The sequence below is a fragment of the Peromyscus californicus genome, unplaced genomic scaffold, assembly GCF_007827085.1.
Source record: "Peromyscus californicus insignis strain IS unplaced genomic scaffold, ASM782708v3 Scaffold_4__1_contigs__length_199733344, whole genome shotgun sequence".
Lineage (NCBI taxonomy): Eukaryota > Metazoa > Chordata > Mammalia > Rodentia > Cricetidae > Peromyscus > Peromyscus californicus.
Window position 1 is genome coordinate 16,444,789 of NW_026294562.1, and position 23,634 is coordinate 16,468,422.

The 23,634-nt window shown below is 51.8% G+C and overlaps 1 protein-coding gene and 1 long non-coding RNA gene across 8 annotated transcripts; one reads left to right on the forward strand and one right to left on the reverse strand.

Moving 5' to 3' along the window:
- The first annotated feature begins 186 nt into the window (after positions 1–186).
- Kcnip2 (potassium voltage-gated channel interacting protein 2) lies at positions 187–22,368 on the forward strand. 7 transcript variants are annotated; one of them, XM_052711926.1, is made up of 10 exons: positions 187–536; positions 17,722–17,817; positions 18,609–18,662; positions 19,215–19,339; positions 19,692–19,761; positions 19,929–19,999; positions 20,116–20,253; positions 20,408–20,512; positions 20,636–20,698; positions 20,979–22,368. In XM_052711926.1, the coding sequence occupies exons 1-10, from the start codon at positions 464–466 to the stop codon at positions 21,024–21,026; spliced, it is 843 nt and encodes a 280-aa protein (XP_052567886.1). In that variant the 5' UTR covers positions 187–463; the 3' UTR covers positions 21,027–22,368. The 7 variants fall into 7 exon arrangements, with proteins under 7 accessions (XP_052567886.1, XP_052567889.1, XP_052567887.1 ...); XM_052711927.1 differs by having other exon boundaries at positions 189–536; positions 20,116–20,223; XM_052711930.1 differs by lacking the exon at positions 187–536 and having other exon boundaries at positions 17,723–17,845.
- LOC128093967 (uncharacterized) lies at positions 2,526–4,069 on the reverse strand. Its single transcript, XR_008212811.1, has 2 exons — positions 3,947–4,069; positions 2,526–3,020 (listed from the first exon to the last, which is right to left on the reverse strand). It is a non-coding gene; the product is annotated as an uncharacterized LOC128093967 (long non-coding RNA).
- Positions 22,369–23,634: the final 1,266 nt, after the last annotated feature.

Sequence of the window (23,634 nt, forward strand, 5' to 3'; positions counted from 1 at the left end):
CTCTTCGCCAAGCCCCGCAGTTCAGTGGGTGGTGTAGCTGGAGAGCTCGTCTCCCTCCCGGCACTTTCCAGTTCACCCTTTCACCGGGTGCCTCCTCCGAGCTGCCGAGGGTGGGGGGCGGGGGTAGGGGGAGCCAATCCCGGCAGCTCCTAAGGGGGGAGGCGGCGGTGACAGCCGCGGGGAGGGGGCGGAGGAGAGGCGGCTGGGCTCCGGCTCGGCTCTCAGCTCCACTCTGCCTCCCGCTCCACGCTATCTTGCTGCCCAAGCCTCCGGCTCCTGCCCCAGGACCCCGGGGTGGGCCCGAAAACCCTGTGAGTTCCCGGACAAAAGCCCTGTCCGCCCCTGCTCCGGGCCCCCAGCCCCGGCAGGTCGCTGCGCCGCCAGGGGGCGCCGTGTGAGCGCCCTATCCCGGCCACCCGGCGCCCCCTCCCACGGCCCAGGCGGGAGCGGGGCGCCGGGGGCCATGCGGGGCCAAGGCCGAAAGGAGAGTTTGTCCGAATCCCGAGATCTGGACGGCTCCTACGACCAGCTTACGGGTGAGTCGGTGGCTCAGGGGTCCCGGGCGGGTGGGCGGACTCCATCCCCCCAGACCCTTCCGCCTCTCTGACCCTGGCTGGGCCCCTACCCACACTCTGCCCCGTTCACGTGCACCTTCCAGGCTGGTCTGGGCGGCAAGACCTGGCATTCAAAGCTTAGGCTCCCCTGGCGGGGGGGGGGGGGGGGGGAAGAGCAGGTGAGGCAGGTGTGGAGAGGCAGCAGGTGTAGGCGTGCGTGACACCAGGCTAGGAGTGTGTCTGGAGTGGGAGGTGTTACGTGCGTGAGCACCTGCCATTCCTGTGTGTCTGTGTATGTATATGTGCGCCTCCCACAGCTAGTTGCCATGTGCCCTGAGCTTGGGTGACAGCTCGGGTGAGTGTGATTCCATGAGGCAGTGCGATTTCCTGGTCTTGCCAGCTGTTTGAGTGTGGTTGCGTAGGACCCTGGCTGCACTCGTGAAGTTTTGACCGTGTGTCTGTTGCATGTTCAACTTTGTGCTTTGAATGAGTCTGTATGAAGTGGCATGTAACTACCAGAGTGCATCAGGGTGTCACTTTATGTCGGTGTGTCTCTTTATAAGACTTCTGGGATGAACGTTCACTAAAAGTGTGGTTGTGGTTGTGGGGCTGTGGGTTGTTTTAGCATTTGGTGCTGTCTACTCCCATGCTCGGTGAGTGTTAATGGCATTTCTGTCCTCGTTGCCTGTCTCCCGGGTGTTGGTGAGGGTCTTTAGTGTCCCACACTAGCTCCCTCCATTTTTCTGCACATATCAAGGACACAACAAGGGGCCCTAAGGACCTAACAGCCTGGCTTGCAGAAGCACCTTACGGTTCCAGCACCTGACCCCTGTAGAGAGCCTTGGTTGGTGCTGGGTTAGTTCCTACCCAGAATCACTCAGACACTGGACACACAAAGCTCCCTTATCCCCAACGTTCCTTTTTGAACCTCACCCAAACCTCGTTTTCCTCGCTTTCCTCCAGTGCCAGGGGTAGAAGTTACGGGCCTGTGAAGTGCATTCGGCTGCCCTCAGGCCCCCCCACCCCAAATCACTTTGCTGCCCACTTTTGGAGGGTCTGTGAGATCAGGTGCATCTATGTCCTGGTAGAGTCCTGAGTTTGGTAGGTTACCTGTGTTTATGTGAACGACTTTGTTATCTTTGTATGTTTCCACATACATGTGCTTTGTGTGTCTCATGGTGCAGTCTCCCGAAGAGCTCCAACCAAGAGTAGGAGGAGGCTGTCCCTCCTGAGGCTGAAACAAAGCCGGGCAGGTGGGGAAGACCATAAACTTTGCTCTTCCTTGATGGAGTAGGGTTAGACCTGGGCAGCAGGGAAGGGGACCAGGATATCACATTTTGGGAGTAGGTCTCTGCCTCTAACTGACTCTGGGGAGACACTAGTTGCAATGTCAAGGCCCCCAGAAGGAAGAATGTTCACCATGAGGACCCCAGAGCCCCTGCTATCCAGTTCTACGCTGTACCCACTAGCAACTTAGGGTCCTTGGAAGTAGTAAGAGCCCCGGAGCCCTGATTCATATGCTCAGTCCGTTTGCCTCCTACCCTGATTCTCCTCTTCAGTGACATGATCGCCTCCTTGCTAGGCTACTTGATTGGTTTATTTTAATTAATTTATTGTGAGATGGTGTTTTGCTACAGAGTCCTGGCCTTGAATTCACTATGTAGCTCAGGCTGGCCCCAAACTTCAAGCTCTCCTGCCCCAGCCTCCCAACGTACTAGAATCCCAGTGTGTGTCCTGCTTTCCTGTTATATGATCTGATTCAGTAGTGTGGCAGGATTTGGCAAGGCTGGAGAGGCACTTCTGTTTGAAAGTACACTACTTCATCACAGTCGGGATGGAAGGATGCCGATTATGTGACTTGTAGTGTTCCAGCCTCATGTTCCTTACCTGTAAAATAGGGAATTCTACTGTATACATCCTCCTGGCTGCTGACAGCCTCCCAAAGGAAATAAGGTCCAGCACGTATAATCATAATCGAGCATCAGCATCCTCGCTGTAGATAGCTCCACACGTGACTTGAGAAGTAGGAAAAAAGACTACCAGGACCTCTCATTTGTAAAGAGGGGCTTATCTTGTGACTGGAGCCGCTGATTGGATCCCAAAGGGGAGTCGTTGTCCACGGTGCTGAAGTGTGCTCCAGCCCTCCCCTTCCCTGTGCAGGCAGGATTCCTCAGTTGATTTGGGGTGGAGGCAGAGGCAGAGGTCTCTGTCATCTTGGTTCATCAGGCTGGCAGCGAAGTGGCCTTGAAGTTATGCCTCAGAGCATCTCAGATACGCCCTGACTGTCCCAATTTTGCCCTGAGCCCCAAACAAGTTGGGAAAGATAGCTTTTTAGTTGGGGTAAGGTAGGATGTGATCCGAGAGCTCCTCCTTCCCCGTTCTTCCTGTCTTACTTGCCCGGTGGGGCGGCTTGGCAGTGCAGCACAGTGGGGAAAGGCTCCCACCCGCGCTCAGCAGCGCCCCCATCTGAAAAGAGGCAGAGAAAGGGTCGTTACACTGAGCAGAGCGTTGGGTCCGGACTGGCCAGCCCCAGGGCCTGGGTCCGGGATCTCCGGAGTCTTGTTCCTTTGGCGATGAAGTATCGTTCCTGGGTGTGGCGCGCCCCCGTGTGGCTGAAGAGCCCTCTGTACGAAGCTGATTCCTGGGGGCACTGTTACCCACGGGGTCAAGTTGACGGAGTGTGGCGTTTGGGGATAACTGTCTCCTTAAGTGTAGGCTCCCTCCCTACCCCTCCCACACACCGCGGACAGAACTGGACCATACATCTCCTGTGGCCTTCCCGGGAGTCGGAAGTGTTAGTGCTGGAGGGATGTACCTAGGGCTTTAACGACCGCGATAAGTCCTAGAAAGGGGTTTAGACGGAGACCGGCGGCTGAGGGGCTTTCACTTGTTGCATCTGCCTGGGAGCCAGCCTATGGTGGTCGAGTTTTCAGGAGGAAGACTCGGAAGACAGATCCAGACACAGTTCTGAAAGGGCTGTGGAGCCGGGAGGCAGCACTAGGCACACAGCCCTGCCGCCTCTTCCCCACGCTAATACACTGTCCCTGCTGCTCCCTCCTGCTTCCTCTCCCATTGGCCCAGCAAGTGTGGAGAGTTGCCATGACAACTATGTCCTCTCACCCCTGTAGCGTCCCTGTGCTAATATGGGAGGTGGGGGTGGGAGACACAGCCAGAAGAGGGGTTGAAATGGAGCAGTAAACGATAAATAAGATCTGCCTGGTGTAGTGGTTCACCCCTGTAATCCCAGCACTTGAGAAGACGGAACAGAGTTGCCACGAGTTCGAGGCCAGCCTGAACCATGTAGCAAGTGCCAGACAAGACCTAATCTGAAATAAACATCATTCAGTCATCCAGCTTTTCTTTCAAAATTCGTGTGTACCTGTTTTCCTTACCAGAAATCCAGAAGACGTTCGGAGAGAAAGCGGTGAGGAGAGAACGCCCTGCCCCCTGCCACGCCCCCTTCCCTAAGAGCTTCGGGGGGTGGGTGCAGAGGGCTTATGCTGACCTGGTCAAGGTACCCTTGTGAGGCCAGCAACCTGCAGAAAGAGGAGAGGCTGCGGGTCTGAGACTCGCCGCCTGCCAGTCTCGCCCTCTCGCACCGCCCACTCCGAAGGGGGCGGCACCGCCCCTCAGCCCGGGCCCTCGGGGGCGGAGCTTGGGCAAAGCGCTCCGAGCCAGGCCATGAACCGCTGCCCCCGCAGGTGCCGGAGCCCGCTGGGCCAGGCAGCTCGATCCCTCTACCAGCTGGTGACTGGGTCGCTGTCGCCAGGTATGAGGAAGGGAAGGGAGGGGCAGGACCCCTCTAAAAATGAGTGGCTCGGGATTGGAGTCTTACAGAGGTGGAGAGAAGGGCTCCTCTCGGGGATCCGAAGGAACAGGGGCTCGCACATAATCGGGGTAAGGACGAGATCTCTGACAGAGTAAAGCAGGGGGTAAGGATCACTCACGAAACAGCAGGATAAGATAAAAGGAAGAGGCATCGTGGCTCACAGCATTGGAGAGGATAGGGCTGCTCACTGAAGGGTGAAGAGACTCCAAAGGGCAGGGCGCAGGGATGGGAGGAAGCTCGCCACTGAGCTGGGGAAAGAAACAGCCCTGTATTCCATTACTTGGGTTTTGTGGGGTGTCTTACAATAACCTGTCAGTGTCAAAAAATAATAATAAAGGGGGAAAAATGAAGCTAGAGCAAGCTGAGCTCCCTGGTGAGTTCATGCCTGACCAGACGGATGGAACCGGGTGGCACAGATAGTCACTGCTTTGTCTCTGGGGGTCTGTGTTAATGGAGTTGTGTATTACCTACCAAGTTGCGTGTCTCCAAAGGCCATGCCATGCATTCTGGGACTGCGCCCCCTGGGGTTGCCAGGGTTATGTGCTTTGGAGTTGGGTTTGAGAACCCTGAGTCAGTAAACTGATAAGGCTTTCATGAAGTTGTGCCTTGGCATGAAGTTTGTGGGATTTATGATGCGTAAGTTGTGGGTTTTATGTAGTGCTGTTGAGATTTGTGCACACCTCCACTTAGGTTTCCTTAGGGCTGCCTGGGCCCACAGAACCTGGAATTCTTTCTCATCTGGCCTCAAGGAAACTGACACAACCTGGCCCGTGGCATTCCGGGATCTGTAGTTCCTTGCTTCCGTACATGAGGTTCTACTGGAGACCCTGGAGTACAGTCAGGGCCTGAGACCATTTTTTGCCATGTACCTTTGGGAAGAGAGTTGGGGCCAAGTGAGAGCCATGCTTGCAAGTCTCTTGGGGAGCATGTATCCCCTGAAGCCCCCTGCTTGGGCTTGTCTCCAGTGACAGATGGCTGGAGCCAGGCGGGGCCAGCTCTCAATCACTGCAGGCATGACTTCCAGGACCCAAAATAGCCCCACCGCCTAGGGAGGTCATTAATCACCTGATGCAGCTGGGGGCTGCAGTATTTTTTTTCTTTTTTGATTAGCTGGGGATGGAATGGAAGTAGCTGAGAGAAGGGCTTTTGGGGGTCTTCAGTGACAGAGTGACAGTGGAGAGCAGATGGCAGAGGGTGTGGGTTCCTCCACAAGGCAGTATTTTTCCAGACTTGAACCATGGAAAGTAATGACTGAATGATAGCAGTATATCTGTGGTGAGATTTGAGATGTCTGGGAAGGACCAACCCAGTCCCCTAACACTTTAGTCTTGAGTTCTCACTTTGCCTAAAGTGATTCCATTAAGATTTCACTCTGAAATTGGGGGGGGGGGGGCGCTCGCCTTTAGTCCCAGCACTTGGGAGGCAGAGGCAAGTAGATCTCTGTGAGTTCAAGGCCAACCTGGTTTACAGAGCTAGTTCCAGGATAGCCGGGGTTACACAGAGAAACCCTGTGTTGAAAAACCACAAAGAAGAACAACAACAGGGGATGGCGGCGCACACCTCTAATCCCAGCACTTGGGAGGCAGAGGCTGGAGGATCTCTATGAGTTCTGAGTCCTGATTTATATAGTAAGTTCCAGGACAGCTGAGGCTACATAGTAAGACTGTCTTTTTTAAAAAAAGAAAAGAAAGAAAGAAAGAAGAAAGGAAAGAAAGAGAGAAAAGAAAGGAAAAAAAAGCTTTCACTGTGGGAACGGGGTTGTGGCTCACACGTCCTGTGCTCACCTCACAGGCCATAGACCCGAGTTTGATCCCCAGCACCACAAAAGTGGATGATGAGGTAAAGCCAGTGGAATAGCAAAGTCAGGTCTAGCTCAGTCTCATTCAGTTCTAAGACTTGAGAAGTCTTTGTAGGGGGATGGCCCACCCTGGGGAAGAGCTTGTTCTCTCCCTTCCTGCAGACCCTTCACCAGAAGCCTGGCTGGGTCAAGGTCTCTGAGAGCTGGAAGGAGAAAGGAAGACACTGTGATCAGGACAGTTGGATGCAAGATTGTCGGTCTGCCTGTCTCTCCAACAGCAGGAAGCAGGGCACTGCTCTGCTGCCTTTCAATCCAGATAGTCTGCTTAGTATTCCTAGAGTCCAGCCTTTGAAATTGTGTCACCCAGAGCTCTCCCAACGTGAACTGTCTTCTCAGCACTCCCATTGACGGGGTGACTGAGAGAGCTGGTACATGGCAGGCTTTAGCCGAAGTCATTCTTTACCAGGATATTAATTACTTCTTGGGGAAAAAATAATCACTTGATGAACCTCACTTCCTCTCAGGTTTATCATGGAGGTGACATGAAGTAATGTATATTCATAACTAGTGGGCTCACCAATGCTGATCCTTTTGTTAAGGTAGATGTTTGAGTCAGCATTTTGTTTTGTTTTGTTGAGATGAGTTCTCACTGTGTAGCCTTGGCTGGGTGGCCTGGAACTGACTATGTAGTACAGACTGGCGTCAGAGTCCAAGATCTGCCTGCCTCAGCCTGCTGAGTGCTGGTATTACAGGCATGGGTGTTCAGTGGAACATGTAATTCTAACACATAAGAGGTAAAGCAGGGGGCTAGAGAGATGGCTCAGCGGCTAAGAGAACTGCTTGCTCTTCCAAAGGTCCTGAGTTCAATTCCCAGTAACCACATGGTGGCTCACAACCATCTGTAATGAAATCTGGTGCCCTCTTCTGGCCTGCAGGGATACATGCAGACAGAACACTGTATATATAATAAATAAATAAATCTTAAAAAAAAAAAAAAGAGGTAAAGCAGGAGAACCTGGGCTAGCCTGAGCTATGTAGCAAGTCCCTAGACTCAAGATATAGCTTTACAGAAAAGAACATTCCCAAGGTGAAATATAGGTAGGATTCTAAGACTATGGAGAAATGAATCAGTAGTAAATACATCTTTTTATTCCAAAAAAAAGATATAGCTTTAAAAAACAAACCAACCAACCAACAAGCACCCCAAAGGTTAGGGATGTAGCTCAATGGTAGAACTATTTTTTTTTTAATGGATGGCTGTATGTAATGTTTGTGCAGGTGCCCTCAGAGGCCAGAAGAGGGCGCCAAGTTTCCTGGAGCTAGAGTTACAGGAAGTGGTGAGCTGTGGGGTGAAGGAACTTCCAGGTTGTCTGGAAGAGCAGTAAGTGCTCTTAACTGCTGAGACTTCTCTCCAGCCCCTCAATAGCAGAACTATTATCTAACATGAACAAGCCCTGGAGTTGATCCTCAGCACCACAAAACCAGCTTAGACTGGATTCCCCCTGACCTCCCAGTTAGAAAGCTTTTGCTATGTAACTCATTTAATGGCCTGACTAGAACTATTTGCCCTGTAGAGGTCATACAACTCCAGTTCCAGGGGATCTGACCTCTTCTTAGACCTCTACAGGCACCAAGCATGCATGTGCTGCACATATGTACATGCAGGCAAAACACTCATACACAGAAAACAAATCTAAACGAGAGAAAGACCCTATCTGAAAAAAAAAAAGTAAAAATAACTGTAGTAATAAATATGAAAATGCCTGGTGAACTGCTCAGTGCCGTGGAACTATGGAAGGAATGTTGTTATTAACAGTGGTCATGCTTATTTAGCGGTGATTAAATTGTCCAATGGCATTTCATGTTTCAGTTCATTCATTCCCACCAAAAACTTTGTGAGATGAAAGCCTGAAACATACACATGTTAAGATCTTATCAAGGCAGTGGTGGTGCATGCCTTTAATCCCAGCACTTGGGAGGCAGAGGCAGGTGGATCTCTGTGAGTTCGAGGCCAGCCTGGTTTAGAGAGCAAGTCCTAGGACAACCAGAGCTATACAGAGAACCCCTGTCTCGACTGAAAAACAAAAAGTCTGTCTCTGTCTCAACTGGCGAACGGCCTAAATAAATCATGACAATGAAATCAGACACGTATCTATCTCCCTGCACAAAATCGAACTCTAAACGTGAAAACTTACACGCCGAAACAATGAGCATGCAGGCAGGCAAAGCACCCCCACACAAATGAAATAATACAGTCAAAAACAAGCCAAAACAAGGACTCTTCAAGGAGCTGTGAAATGGTTCAGCCAGGAAGGCGCTTGCCACCCAGCCTTGTGCTCTGCATTCCATCCCTGGGACCAGGGAAGAGAGAACCAACTCCTGCTAGTAGTCTTCTGACCTCTACAGGAAGGCCATGACACTTGCCTCATCTTCCTGTGAAGAATACTATTTTAATGTAAAGGGGGATCCACCCAGTTAAGTGCAAGTTGCAAACTGATTTGAACCCAGGTAGTTGACACCTTGGCCCATGGTACCTACCACCTCTATAGTCTGTTTATGTTATTAACAGTATGGAGTTAGGTGCTGCGTCTTGTGGATTCGACAGGGTATTGGGTTTTTTGTTTTGTTTTGTTCTGCTTTTTTGAAACAGGATTTCAGGTAGCCCAGACTGGCCTCAAACTCCCTGTGTAGTCAAACTCAAGGCTGGCCTTGAATGCCTAATCCTCCTGCATCCACTTCCCAAATGCTGGGATTACCGGCGTGTGCTACCGCAGCCCAGCTCAAGGAATTGGATGGAGCTCAACTGGGCAGCTGGGGACTGAAGGCTCTGAAGAGGGTGAAGCTGCCTGGAAAGGGTGGGTGAGATCTCTAGGAGAGTGAAAAAGAAAGCTTCACGGGCTTAGAAAGGGAACAGTCCATGGTCATACGGGTAGCACTGTTTGTGGGACAGTGAAGCAGCCCAATTGGCTGAAACAAGGGGCTCTCTTGATGGTGGTAAAAAGGGCATTAAATGCCAGGGGTGGCATGTAGTCCACTGTCTTCATCTGTAAAGCAGTAACTTCTAAGGCATGAGAAACTGCAGCCAACTTGTGAGTTGACTCGCTTCTTGCCACCTACATAGGGGAGGTGGGCAACAGGCGACTGAGACACAGCAGGTATTACTATCCCCCCCCCCCCAACCTTCCAGGGCAGTCGGAACGTTGGTGAACACATGGGGTAAGATAGGGTATGAGGCAGACACTGACCCCCAGTGGTAGCTATGGAGAACTGCAGTTGAACCCTCATCTGGCACAAAGGGACTGCTTCCCGCCCAGCTGAGACTCACTAATCCTGGAGCTGCCGAGTGGGCCATCCCGACAAAAGCGAGAGCTTTCCAAGAAGCGAGCCACAGGGGATAGGCCCAGAGTCAGACTGGGTTGAAACCGAGGCACTGAGGTTGGAGGTATGCTTCCTCTGGCTCTGACTTCTCCACCTGTCTTCTCCTGAAATCTGCCTTCATAGATTTCAGGAGAAAGCTCCGTTTCATAGCATCAGTAAACTATAATGCATCATCTAGTAAACATTGAGTGCTCATTGCTGTGCCACGGTAACAGTGTTAACTCAGAGGGCTTTTGTCTTATGGTTTACAGGCTCTGAAGGCCTCCCCACCCCCACTCACTGCCCCATACCAGGAAGGGGAAAGACTCTAGAGGAGGGTACCATGGGAGTTCACATTTGCCTCCTATCCTGAGCTCCTCCCCAAGGAGGAACCAGGCTTCGGCATATCCAGGGTGAGGCTTTAGCCTGAAGGAGAAAAAAACAGCCCTCCCCACCTTCCCTCAGGAGCTTTAGTTCTCTGAGTCCCAAAGGCAGCCTCAGTAAGTTCCCTTCCTGGAGGGTCATGAAGGGGCCAGTGGCCTTTTTCCTACCTAATCCTCCCTCCCTTGGGCCTCAGTTTCACTGCCTGTGGCCTGTGGGAAGAGAGTGCTTCCTGCCCCCTGGTCTCCATGACAACCGCGATCGATCGATGCTGATAGTGTCCTTCTGACAGCAGGAGAGGTCATTTGTCTCCCCTTATGTTCTCACACAATCCTCTATCAATATATTAATACAGCCGTAGACCCACTTCCCAATTATGCAGCTCATCCATGCCTTCGGAGCCACAGCCTGCAAGCCTCCTGAAACACACGCCTTGCCCCATACACTCAGAAATCCCCACATATAGTGACACTTACATTCCATAGACACCAAGCCAATCATACTCCCGAACACACCGTTGTGAGAGGTGCACAATCACACAGACACACATAAAGAAGGGGACATAGCTATTCCCATACTGACAAGCCCAGGAATACACACACGGTAAGTCACGCAGAACTCTGTAACGTATTCTTACCCATCCATTACTCACCCGGGGGGCAGATCATAGTTTCTCACACAAATCCTACCCTGCTACCTGCCTTCTAAGCACAGCTCCTCTCACTGTCCCCTTCCCGTGTCACAGAGTGACCACAGAGTGTCTGGGGATGCCCTCCTCAAGAACTGGGGCAGATCACTGCCTCCTTCTAAGCCCATCTCCCTCATACCAAAAGATCCTGAGGAGGAAGTGCCGGTCCAAAGGCTGAGGTGGCCTCAAGAGGGAAAGGCGGAGGCTGTGGCTGGGAGGTGTGGGGGCAGAGGCGGGGAGAGGGGAAGGGAGGAGACCCAGGGCAGGAGGCTGCAGGGCGCTCTTACTCAGTCTTACTCAGGCAGGGAGTCTGAGGGGAGGTGATGTGGGGCAGCCTTGTGTCCGAACATCAGTAGGTGGGGGCCATGCCCCAGGACGGCCATGACCCTGGAAGGGCTGGAGATGGTGGCTGTGCTGGTGGTCCTGGTTCTTTTTGTCAAGGTCCTGGAGCAGTTTGGTCTCTTTGAGCCAGTCACCTTGGAAGGTAACCCAGGTAGCTGGGCACGTCTGAGCTGCCCTTTGGGGGTCGGGTTGTGCTATCTTCATGCGTGGGGGCAGGGGTGAGCAGGGGAGTGAGGGCTGTCTACAAGTGCCAGGGTCTCCTGCGAAGAGGATTTTTGGGAGATAATCAGGGCGTCTCCAGGGAGTTGGTCTGAGGGAGGAGACATGTCTCCAGCGGTGAAGAGTGCAGTGTGAAAGGTCGGGGGAGGGTATGGAGAGGCCGTGAGAAGAACCTGGGGCATGCCAGGAGCAGTCTGGAGGTGGGCATCCAGTGTCCAGAGTAAAGAAGGAAGCCCAAGATAACACCAGGGTAAGTCCCTTCTGGAGCCAGAGTCCCACAATGACTCTAAAGGTGTGTGACTCCAGGTCTGGGAACTCACAAGTAGAATTTTTCTGTGGTGTGTGTGAATTCAGTGTGGGAGACATGGGTACTCACAAGTAGAGTTTTTCTGTGGTGTGTGTGAATTCAGTGTGGGAGACATGGGTACTCACAAGTAGAGTTTTTCTGTGGTGTGTGTGAATTCAGTGTGGGAGACATGGGTACTCACAAGTAGAGTTTTTCTGTGGTGTGTGTGAATTCAGTGTGGGAGACATGGGTACTCACAAGTAGAGTTTTTCTGTGGTGTGTGTGAATTCAGTGTGGGAGACATGGGGTGTCACTCTGTGTTCATGTGTAAGAGAAGACAAAGTGTGTAAGCTTGTATATGTGACAGACATGTGATTGCATGTGTCAGAGTGACATGACTTGTGACTTTGTGAGATAGTGGATGTGACTGTTCCCAGGCCATCCATGGCCAAGCCTCTTTGGGTAGTAGGTTGAATGTATAACTGTTCCCAGTGTTCCCTGGGGACATACAGCACCAGACTGAGGCTTATCGTGAGAGTGCATTCAGGGGCCCACAAGTGGGAACATTGTGACCAAGACAACTGTGGCTCCCTCCAGCCTGGGGATCAAGAGTGGCTCAGACTGTGGCCATCCAAGCCCTTCACCTCCCAGACTCCTGGAAGTTCCATACTAGGAGAATAGCACTGGTGACTTGGTGACGCCCAGGGAAGCACATATGCTCCACCCACTGGAGTTTTGCCCGCCCCCTCCCCTTCACAGCAAGCTCCTTGTAACTCAGTGGCACACCATCACTCACTGTTAGAGGCAGGCAGGGAAGTGGTGAGGAGGCTGTAGGGTAGACACCTGGGAGAACTGGAAAGATGTTAAGGAAGCGGGAGACAAGAAGAAGGTCTAGGAATTGCCTCTCGTGGGGTTCAGTAAGAGTACCCCTCCCCTCTTGCTGTAGTCACTGAATTAGCCGTGGACTTACGGAGGAGGCTGGGCTGAGGTCATTGCCTCTCTCCATTACCTTTAGACTGGGGTGGTGAGCAAGGCCCATCTGGAAAACCCAGTAGCGGAGGGGATGCGACGGCAGCAACTTCTCTCTTCCACCTTAGTCCCTGCATGCAGGGCACATGGGGGAGCAGAGAAGGTGGGGGAGCAGAGAAGGTGGGGGAGCAGAGAAGGTGGGGGGAGCAGAGAAGGTGGGGGGAGCAGAAGAGCCAGCTACTGCCTGGGTGACTGACAGCACCGTCAGAGGCCCTGGGTATAATCCGGCTTCGGGAAACCAGAGTCCAGGCTAATGGAGGCCTGGGCCAGGGGCCAGGCCACCATCGATCCTCGCCTGGCCCCTTGCCTCCTTCCCACCTCTCAGTAGCTCCAGGGGTTAGATAGGATGCCTTCGAGGGGAGAAGGCTGTAACCTTATATAGCCACCCCGTTGGGGGCAGATGGTCCTGTGGGTGGAGCCTGGCTTGGGAGGACAGTGTGGCGTGGAGGGCTGAGACAGAGTACCGTAGCTAAAGGAAGATGGCCCACTAGGAATGAAGTCAGCCCTAGTCAGTGTGTCAGATCCAGTGGGACTAGCCCTGTTGTCTGTAGGTGTGTGCAGCTGAGAGACACGAATAATGGGGTTAAGGGTCCCCTGGGGCTCAGTTACAGTGAAGGACACATGTAGAAACGAGGAGGCATAATCAATGGGCTAGCCTGGAGCCCATGATCCTCCTGCCTCCACCTCCCAAGTGCCGGCATTATAGGCATGAACCTTCACACCTGGCTTTCTGTGATATGTTACTGCGTCAGAGTCTGCTCTGCTCGTGTTTCAAAGAGCTGGTCATCCAGTGAAGGACTCAGAAAGGCCAGCTTTCGGCATAGATGGGCTAGCTAATAGGAACAAGGAACCAAGTTCCTCTGAGGGAAGATTGAGGGTGCTATGGAGTATAAGGAATTTCAAGAGAAAAAGTGGATGTGCCCAGGACACAGTACGCCTCTGTGGATGAAGTACAGCCATAGGTATGTGGGTGCCATGGGACTGTATTAGTCACTTTTCTCATCGCTGTGGCAAATTCCCTGATAAACTTCAGTCAAAAAGGATGGGTTTTGGCTTACAATTTGAACGTATAGTTCACACAGTGGGGGAGACACGGTTTGAACGTGTAGTTTACCACAGTGGAGGAGACGTGGTTGAACGTGTAGTTTACCACAGTGGAGGAGACGTGGTTGGACGTGTAGTTTACCACAGTGGAGGAGACGTGGTTGAACGTGTAGTTTACCACAGTGGAGGAGACGTGGTTGAACGTGTAGTTTACCACAGTGGAGGAGACGTGGTTGGACGTGTAGTTTACCACAGTGGAGGAGACGTGGTTGAACATATAGCTTACCACAGTGGAGGAGACGTGGTTGAACGTGTAGTTTACCACAGTGGGGGAGACACGGTTGAACGTATAGTGCACCACAGTGGGAAGGCATGGTGGTGAGCTGTCTTTAGCTGTGGCAGCAGGAACTTGAGGCTGCTGGTCACATTGTGTCCACAGTCAGAAAACAGAAATAAGCAGGAAGGTGGTGGTGCATGCTTTAATCCCAGCACTCAAGAGGCCGAGGCAGGAGGATCTCTGTGATTTCAAGGACAGCCTGGTCTACAGAGTGAGTTCTAGGGCAGGCAAGAAGACTACACAGAGAAACTCTGTCTTGAACAACAAAACTGGAAGGAAGGAAGGAAGGAAGAAGGAAGGAAGGAAGAAGGAAGGAAGGAAGGAAGGAAGGAGGGAGGGAGGGAGGGAGGGAGGGAGGAAGGAAGGAAGGAAGGAAGAGACAGAGAGAAACGAAGAAATAAATGTTGATTCCAGCTCAATTTCTCCTTTCTTCCTTTTTATGCAGTCTATGTTCCTAGCCTGTGTGATATGACCGCCCACATTCATGGTGGGAATTCCCTCCTCAGTTAAACCAATCTAGAAACATCCTCAGAGATAGTAACTGTCCTTTCACTGTGAAGAGACACCATGCAAGGCAAGAAAGCATTTAACTGGGGGCTTGCCTACAGCTTTAGAGGGTTGGTCCATGATCATGGTGAGAAGCAGACAGGCATGGCAATGGAGCAGTAGCTGAGAGCTCTACATCCTGATCCACAGGCAGCAGGCAGAGAGAAAGTGGGCAGAGAAAGAGAGAGAGAGAGCAACTAGACCTAGTGTGGGCTTTTGAAACGGCCAAGCCCACACATCCAGTGTCACATCTCCTCTAACAAGGCCACACCTCCTAATCCTTCCCAAACAGTTCCACTAATTAGGAGCCAAGTATGCAAACATAGGAGCCTATGGAGGCCATATTCATTCAAACCATCACAGAGAGACACAGATGTGTCTCCTAGGTGATTCTAAACCCAGTCATCACAAGTCTACCCTTTGTCAACTCAACACTCAAATACATCACACTGAACCATGACATCCCATCCCTGGTCTTCAAAGGCTCATGGTTATTTCATAATGCAAAATGTGTTTATCTGTATAAATCCCCCCATTTTTTTGTATGTGTATGTGTATGATGTGGAGGTCAGAGGTCACCCTTCAGGAGTCCATTCTCACTTTCCATTGAGTGAGAGTTTCTCTGGTTTCTGCTGTGCTGGGCTCTAGGTGTTTGGTGGCCCTTAGAACAGTGTGCCACCACATTCCACTTTTTACCTGGGTTCTAGAGATTGAACTCAGGTCATCAGGCTTTCCTGGCTAATGCTTTTACCCAGTGAACCTTTTCCTTGGCCCATGATTTCCCAGAATATTAGTAGTTCTAAAATTGTTCAAATTTGCAAAGTTTGAGACTCAGGGCAATCGCTTAACTGTAACCTTTTAACTGTAAAGTAAAAAGAAGTTATATGATTCCACCACACAATGGTACAGAGCAATTATTCTCATTTTAAAAAAGGAATAAGGGGGCTGGAGAGATGGCTCAGAGGTTAACAGCACTGGCTGCTCTTCCAGAGGCCCTGAGTTCAGTTCCCAGCAACCACATGGTGGGTCACAACCATCTGTAATGGGATCTGGTGCCCTCTTCTGGCCTGTAGTCATACATGCTGTATATATAATAAATAAATAAATCTTTTTAAAAAATGTAGTAGATGCTGTTCCCTATGGTTTTTAAAAAAAAAAAAGGAATAAGGGCAGGGCAAGCATAGGTTGGACCAAAGCAAACCCAGCAAGACAAACACTGAGCTCTGCAGTGCCATGGTGGTCTTGGTGGCATCATCTGGGCACAAATAAGTCTTTTGTTTTGTTTTGTTTTGTTTGTTTGTTTGTTTGTTTTTCGAGACAGGGTTTTGTGTCTGTCCTGGATCTCGCTCTGTAGACCAGGCTGGCCTCGAACTCACAGAGATCCTCCTGGCTCTGCCTCCAGAGTGCTGGGATTAAAGGCGTGCGTGCGCCGCCGCCGCCGCCGCCGCCGCCGCCGCCGCCGCCGCCGCCGCCGCCCGGCTACAAATAAGTCTTATGTGGTCCCTTCTCATTGTAACTTGTAGCACACAGAGCATCTCTCGTGAGCTGCTCTATTTAATGCCTGCAGCTTCTCTTGATAGCTTTCCCATAGGCCTGGCATCTCCAACATCCTGAAGGTTCCAAATGCAGCTTAGCTTCACCTTCACAGGCTTGTGTAACATCCTCTCAAGGGCAAGTACTCTGCCCTGAACTATATCTTGAGTCCTACTGTCCACATCTCTAGTGGCATTCTTGTCTTCTACAGTCTCTGCTTATAGTGTCTTAGGCCTTCTCTGTCCCATGGCTTCAAACTTTCTATTCCTCCCATAAGCCAGTTCTAAGGGCCTACAAACTACCCAGTCAGATTTATGGCAGCCACAACCCCACTCCTGGTACCAGTTCTCCATGTCTGTTACTTCTGGCTGTGATAAAAGAACTGGCAAGATCAATCAACGTAAAGGTTTATATTGGCAGACAGTTTATAGCTCTTGTGCATCGTGTCAGGAAGATGCAGAATCAGAGTTAGAGTAAGTCTGTCTTCATAGTCAGGAAGCATAGAGAAATTCTTACTGGCACTCAGGCCAGTTCCCCCCATTTATTCAGTCTAGAACCCTAGCCCATGGGATGGTGCCACCCACATTCAGGGTGGGTCTTCCCTCTCAATTAAATGTCCAGAGGTGTGTCTCCTAGGTGATTCTTTTGTTGGTGGATTGTGTGTATGTTTGGTTTTTCGAGACAGGGTTTCTCTGTGTAGCCCTGGCTGTCCTGGAACTCGCTCTATAGACCAGGCTGGTCTCAAACTCAGAGATCCACCTGCCTCTGCCTCCCAGTGCTGGGATTAAAGGCGTGCGCCACCACTGCCCAGCTTCCTAGGTGATTCTAAATCCAGTCAAGTTAATAAATCCAGTCAAGTTAACAATGGATATTGACCTTCACAGAACAGATTTAGGTTACAATGTCATGGATATGTCATAATAACTTTGGTGTGTGTCTTGAGATTTTTTTTTAAGATTTATTTATTATGTATATAGTGTCCTACCTGCATGTATACCTGCACACCAGAAGAGGGCACCAGATCTCATTATAGATGGCTGTGAGCCACCATGTGGTTGCTAGGAATTGAACTCAGGACCTCTGGAAGAGGAGCCAATGCTCTTAACCATTGAGCCATCTCTCCAGACCCTGTCTTGAGATCCTTAATACATAGTGTTATGATGTCTGAGGGTCCTTGTATATTTTATGTGGTTTGATCATGCTGTGCATGAGATGATCTATATATATGGGTCTCCATATGTGTAATCATGTTTTACTTTGGTCATATTTGTGTATATTAGAATGTTAGGTCAAAGCGTATGTTTGTGTATGTGGTTGGAACATGCCTAGGCCATTAGTGTTGCTGTCATCCATATGTCACTTGCCATTCTAAATTACAACATGCCTGTGTGTGTGTGTGTGTGTGTGTGTGTTGTGTGTGTGTGAGGAGAGAGAGAGAGAGAGAGAGGAGACTGATTCCTATTCAGGTAATCCCTTTGATTAGACATTACCCTGAGGAGTTGGGTTGCAGTTAGCAGACGTGGAGGCCGCTCACTCTTGCCAGCCATTTCTCATCATACAAAGTGACCAAGCCTGGCCCCAGTTGACATTCCGTGCCTATGAGACCCAATAGGCAACCTGGCCCCAGCCACCCTGCCCGTCTACACTGCCCCCATTCATTTCCCACCCCCACCCCAGCCAGCGTGGATCTGTGATTGGTGGGGGAGCGGTGGACAGGAAAATGGACCAGAGGGGCAGCGGGAGTTAATGTGCCTTCCTGGGGTCTTCTCTCTTCCCAGGCCACCCTCCAGGGCCCACTAAAAAAGCCCTGAAGCAGCGGTTCCTCAAGCTGCTGCCGTGCTGCGGGCCCCAAGCCCTGCCCTCAGTCAGTGAAAGCAAGTGCCTCTCCTATGCTTCTGGGGGGTGAGATGTGTGTGAGTGTGTGTGTGTGTGTGTGTGTGTGTGTGTGTGTGTGTGTGTGTGTGACAAGTGTGGTGGGAGGTGGGGTAGGAACTGCCTGGGTCTGGATGTGAGGGCTGTAGCTACACACTGGAATGTATGGCCAAATGATGAGTGCCTTGGGCAACCCTGGTCTGCAAAATGGTGGACCAGGGCGCGCGCTGTGTTTTAGGCCTAAAGCCTGAGTAAGCATGACCAGGGTGGCCCATGGCGGGGTGGCTTAGCCAGCTAGATTGGTCTGCAACTCTGCGGCTTCCCTGCAGTCTCAGACCTTGGAATGTGTGTCATCCAAGGTACCAGGTATAGAGGATAGAGTCCACCTTCCCAGATGTCAGGATGCTGAGGTTTTTCTGTTCCAGCCTGTTCCTCAATTGAGTGGCCACCGATTGACTGGTCTCCTTTTGTCTGCATGCTCCATTTCTTCCGCTGAGCCTGGCCCACCTTATAAAATCATACTGAATCTGCAAGCTATAAAGGCCGGGTCTGTAGCTGTTTGAGCCCCTAATGTTGCTTCACTCTGATGGTGCCACCCCGAGAGTTAATCCAAGAAGGGGGCTGCTTGTGAGGAGTCCACGTCATGGATGTCTGTGCTCACTGTGTATGTGCCTATGTTGTGGGCCTGGGGTTCGTGTGTTGAAACACTCAAGTCTGGGAGATTCCCTGTGAGTGTGGGGCAGGGGAGTGTCTACAGGGTTTGGTCTTCTTGGTGACACTTCACTCCCTTCAGCGTTAGCTGCCCCAGCCTCCCTCCGCCCCCACAGACCCCGCCCGCTGGACCCAGGTGACTTACTCTCCTGGTTGGGGCGGGATGGGGGTACTTGCCTGGGGGCTGGCCGTTGGGAGCTGGGGTGGGACTGAGGGTGGCGTCAAGGTGGGGGTCTGAACAAAGATTGGCTGGAGCTGGGTGGGGCATGGCTCAGGCATGGCTGGGATGGCGCGAGGGGCTTGATTGGGTTGGATGTGGGCTCTCCCAGGCTGGGGCTGGGCTGATCCGAGTTGGTCAAGAAAGACCCCTTCGCTTCAGCCTTCAGGAGCTCCTGAGCCCCATTCTATCCCCTTTCTAAGAAGTTGTGACAAGGGGCTGTTCCCCACCTAGGGCCAGGGTCCAGTGCTGAGTCGGGACCTCTGGCTCTGGAGCCAGGCATGGCCTTAGCCCCAACAGACCTCGATGCTGACCACTGTCTTTGTCGGCTCTGAGTCCGACAAGCAGGCCTCCGGAGTGGAAGATAGGACGGACAGAGAGGAGGGGGGATGGGTTAATTACTTTGAAGATTACCCAACTCATCTCAAGGGCCTGGCCTGAGGCAAAGTTATCCCCTACCACTCCCCGCAGACAGCGTGGAGGATGAGTTTGAACTGTCCACGGTGTCTCACCGGCCTGAGGGTCTGGAGCAGCTGCAGGAACAAACCAAGTTCACACGCAAAGAGTTGCAGGTCCTGTACCGAGGCTTCAAGAACGTGAGTGGAGGGCATAGCCAACTGGGCAAGGGCTGCACCAGAGAGGCCTGGCTGACATGCAGTTGCCTGGCCTGGAGAGTATGGCCTGGGTGCTTTGAAGAGGGAGATGGGGCCCCCAGGCCCAACTTGTAGCCTGAGGTTCAGGACCCTTGGGGGTGGCGGGCTGGACTTGTGACTTAGTAGGTGTTTGTTTGTACACCGGGGAAGAAGTCTCCTTGCCAGTCGTTACCAGAACTCTGTGGTAAGTTCTACAGAGGCAAGATGATTCCACAGAGGAGTCTCTGGCCTGAGGGTGGTGAATGGGAAGGAAGTGGGGTTTGTGTCTCTGCTCAGCCTGGTTGTCCCTGTCCAGGAATGTCCCAGCGGAATTGTCAATGAGGAGAACTTCAAGCAGATTTACTCTCAGTTCTTTCCCCAAGGAGGTGAGGAGACGCTGCCCAGAACAGACAGTTGTCTCTAGGCTGAGGTGGGAAGAGGGTTCTGGAGGGCTGGGAATGCCGAGGTAATAGGGGTGGGGGAACTGGGCAAGCTGCAGAAAAGCAGGTGCCCCTGCCTGAAGGCCAAGTTCACGCCCCACGCTCACCCACAGATTCCAGCACCTACGCTACTTTTCTCTTCAATGCCTTTGACACCAACCATGATGGCTCTGTCAGTTTTGAGGTGAGCTAGGAGAGATGAGTCGAACAAGCCTGTTTCTTTGGGCTTCAGGGGGTCCGAGATTCCCATGCCAAACCCAAAGAATGGGTTGGCAAAGACCACCCCCCACTCCTTTCCAGGACTTTGTGGCTGGTTTATCGGTGATTCTTCGGGGAACCATAGACGATAGACTGAACTGGGCCTTCAACTTATATGACCTCAACAAGGATGGCTGTATCACCAAGGAGGTGCAGGGCCACTGGACGGCAAGAGGGGCGGTGTGTAGGGTGCCGGGTGGTGATGGTCCAAAGGGATCTGATAAACAGCGTCCATCTGTGTCACCAGAAAGGGGGGAGGTCTGGCCTTGGCCCTAGGCCCCTGGGTTTGGAGGCTGGAGGCTCTTAGGAGAAATCTTCTCATTTGGTTTAACAGGAAATGCTTGACATCATGAAGTCTATCTATGACATGATGGGCAAGTACACATACCCTGCCCTCCGGGAGGAGGCCCCAAGAGAGCATGTGGAGAGCTTCTTCCAGGTGCCCGGGGTCTGGGTGGGCTGGGGGCCCTGGAGTGGAGGGCAGGCAGGGCCCCCCAAGTCTCTTCTCTAAGTCTCTCTCCCTTTGCCCCCTTGTTCTCCCTGCTTGGCTACCCTCTTGCAGAAGATGGACAGGAACAAGGATGGTGTGGTGACCATTGAGGAATTCATTGAGTCTTGTCAAAAGGTATGGCCCCACTCTCTCCATTCCCTGCTCTGAACTCTAAGGCCTAAAGCAGTGACATGGGAAAAGGCTCCTCTCAACACTATGTCACCCCCTACCCCCAGTCGGTTCTTTCATGACCAAGGGGGACTTACTCCTTCCCCACCCCAGGTCCCCCATGTACCCTTCTCTGCCTCTGAGTGTACCCGTCTCTGTTAAATGTCTTTCTCGGTGTCTCTCTGACAAGCTTTTTTTTTTCTTTCCCTCTAATCTGCCTCCCTCACGTCATGTACCACGACCACAGGACGAGAACATCATGAGGTCCATGCAGCTCTTCGATAATGTCATCTAGCCCCCACCCAGGGAGAGGGTTAGTGGGGGTGACCATGCTCTAGCCCTAGTTCAGGTGAACCTACCCGTCCTCTCCCCAGGTCTGTCCTCGCCCTCCCTGTACCCTGGGGGCTGTAGGGATTCCAGGTCCTGGGCCTTCAGTAGTCCAGATCCCTGGAGCTGGGTGTCAGGAGGAGACAAAGTGTGTCTGGTGGGGGGGTCCCCAGCTCCCAGCAGCTCTCATCCCTTCTCGCCTGACACCAGTGCTGAGGACACCCCTGGTGTAGGGACTGAGTGGTTCCTCACCTCCCAACCGCACTCTAGAAACCACATTAGACAGAATGTCTCCTGCTATGGTGCTTTCCCCATCCCTGGTCTCATAGACTCCCCTCTAAGATTCCTTTCTCAGAGAATATGCTCTGTCCACGTCCCTGGCTGGCTTTTGAGCATAGCCTTTGAGGAGCCTGCAGGAGGGGGACAAGAAAGTAGAGAATCTTGGCCTTGAGCCAGTGGTTAGGGCCTCGGCATTGGTTGGAGTGGAAAACAGAAAGCCTGGGCAGATGATGAGAGCCCAGGCTGGGCTGCCACTGCCAAGTTCTATGGGTCTGCTGTCCGGGGCCAGCAGAACATGAGTTCCTTGACTTCCCAGAAGGCCTTATGTCCTTAGCAATGTCCCAGAAATGTACTATACACTTCTCAGTGTCTTAGGAGAGCCTGGGATCCAGATAGCTGGTTCATCCCCGGATCCTCTCCATCCTTCTTGCTTGTGTGGTGGGAGTGGTGGCCAGGGGAAAATGAGTGGGAGGTGTCCTGGATGATGCCTTTCAAAGTCCCATCCTGCCCTCCTGCCTGTCACCTGTTTCGATGGCTTCAGTTTCAATTTTCCATGGCCTCTAGATTTGGAGGCATGGAGTGAGTCAGGGCTTTTCCTGAACTTGAGTCTTACCACTCCTCCAGTGGCTGCCTTAGAGGAATAAGAGGACACAGGCAGGCACTCCATATGAACCCAGTATGGGGCCATTCATTGGGATCATTGCCCAACCCTCCACAATGCCCTAGGATGCTCTAGGGTCTGTCCCCTCTCCCTCTATTTAGTCTACCCAGAGATGCCCCTGAGCTCCCCTAGAGGGCGGGGACCATAGGATTCAGGTCCGACCTTATTGTCAGCATTCTGCCATGCTGCCCCCTCCTGATACACCTGCTTGTCTCATTCCGCTCCCTTCCCAGTCAGCTAGGGTCTGAGGGGAAGGGCCCGCACAGAGCCCCCCATCCCGTCAGACACTGTTGACTGCTTTGCATTTTGGGCTCTTCTACATATTTTGTAAAATAAGACACCAGTTCCAATAAAACACAACGGCTATGCACTGCTGTCTTGCTTCTTGTCCCCTCCCACCCCACAAATGCCACACAGTCCAGATGACATTCCTACAGCCCTTTAAACTCTCAAGAAAGTGTCTTTTCAAGTATGGCCATGCTTGACACATACCCAAGACTCAGGTTGGAAATCCATCTGACCTTAGCCCCTACGAGAATCTTCTCCCATGACCTGAGAGGACACCCAGAAAGATGGGGTGCTGTCTGAAGACTCTGTGTGCCAAGCAAGTTGTCTTTTTTTTTTTCTTTTGCCATAAAATGTATTTTATTCCAGTTCTGGAAAATGGAGAGAAAGACAGAATCATTTACCATTCTAATCCAACATGAATATGGATTTGGAAAACAGAAGCAAATATATACATATAAATATGTGCATTATATAAGTATATATAATGTATATATGCATATATACATCTATATATTTCCAGACTTTAGCCTCATTGATGTTGGAACCTTTGTTCTTGGTTTTTTTTTTTCTCTCTCTTCTTTGGAGAAAAATCTTTCCTAGTTAAGGATGACCTTCAACCCTACCTTCTTGTTTCTACCTCCCAAATGCTGGGATTACACGCATGTGCCACCCATAGGACCAAGGCCCTAGCTCATGTCAGCAGCCCTGCTCCCAGACCTCCTGACTCCTCCCTTGCCAGATGTCTTTACAAGTCATCAAATACGCTTTCATGCTTCTGCTTGTGGTGCCTCACTGGTCGGTTAATATCGTTTGGATTGCTTCCACAGTTGTGTGTTTTGATCACTGGTGTGATTGGCCAGACTGCCAGGGGAAACCTTCAAGCTCTGGTCTGGGTGTCAGCCATTGCCGGATGTTTTTCATCAGTATCTGCAACTTCACACACCCTGCAGTTCTACAGGCAGTCTTTCTGTGTAGTCTGTTGCAGCTTCTAGTGTTCATCTTCATTTTGCACGGCCTGTGGCTCATGAGCTTGGCATCAGACATAGGCTGTGCAGTAGCTTTGGAGATTTGTAGCAGGGTCCTTGCTGTTGTTCCCTTTGGGGGCGGGGGCCAAGTAGGCGCAGAGTCAAACCACACAGACTCCAGGAGAATGTTGAAACAAGAAGCTCAGTTTATTCAGGAAGAGGCAAGCCTTATATACCCTCCACCCCACCCCCGGGGGAGTGGGGGGAGTTCTGATGAATATGCATCTGCTGGTGTGACATGGCTTCCTCTCATTGGTCCAGGTCATCTCCAGATCATGTTTCAGCTGCTGTTGCTAAGACCATCAGGCAGACCCAGGCTGGCT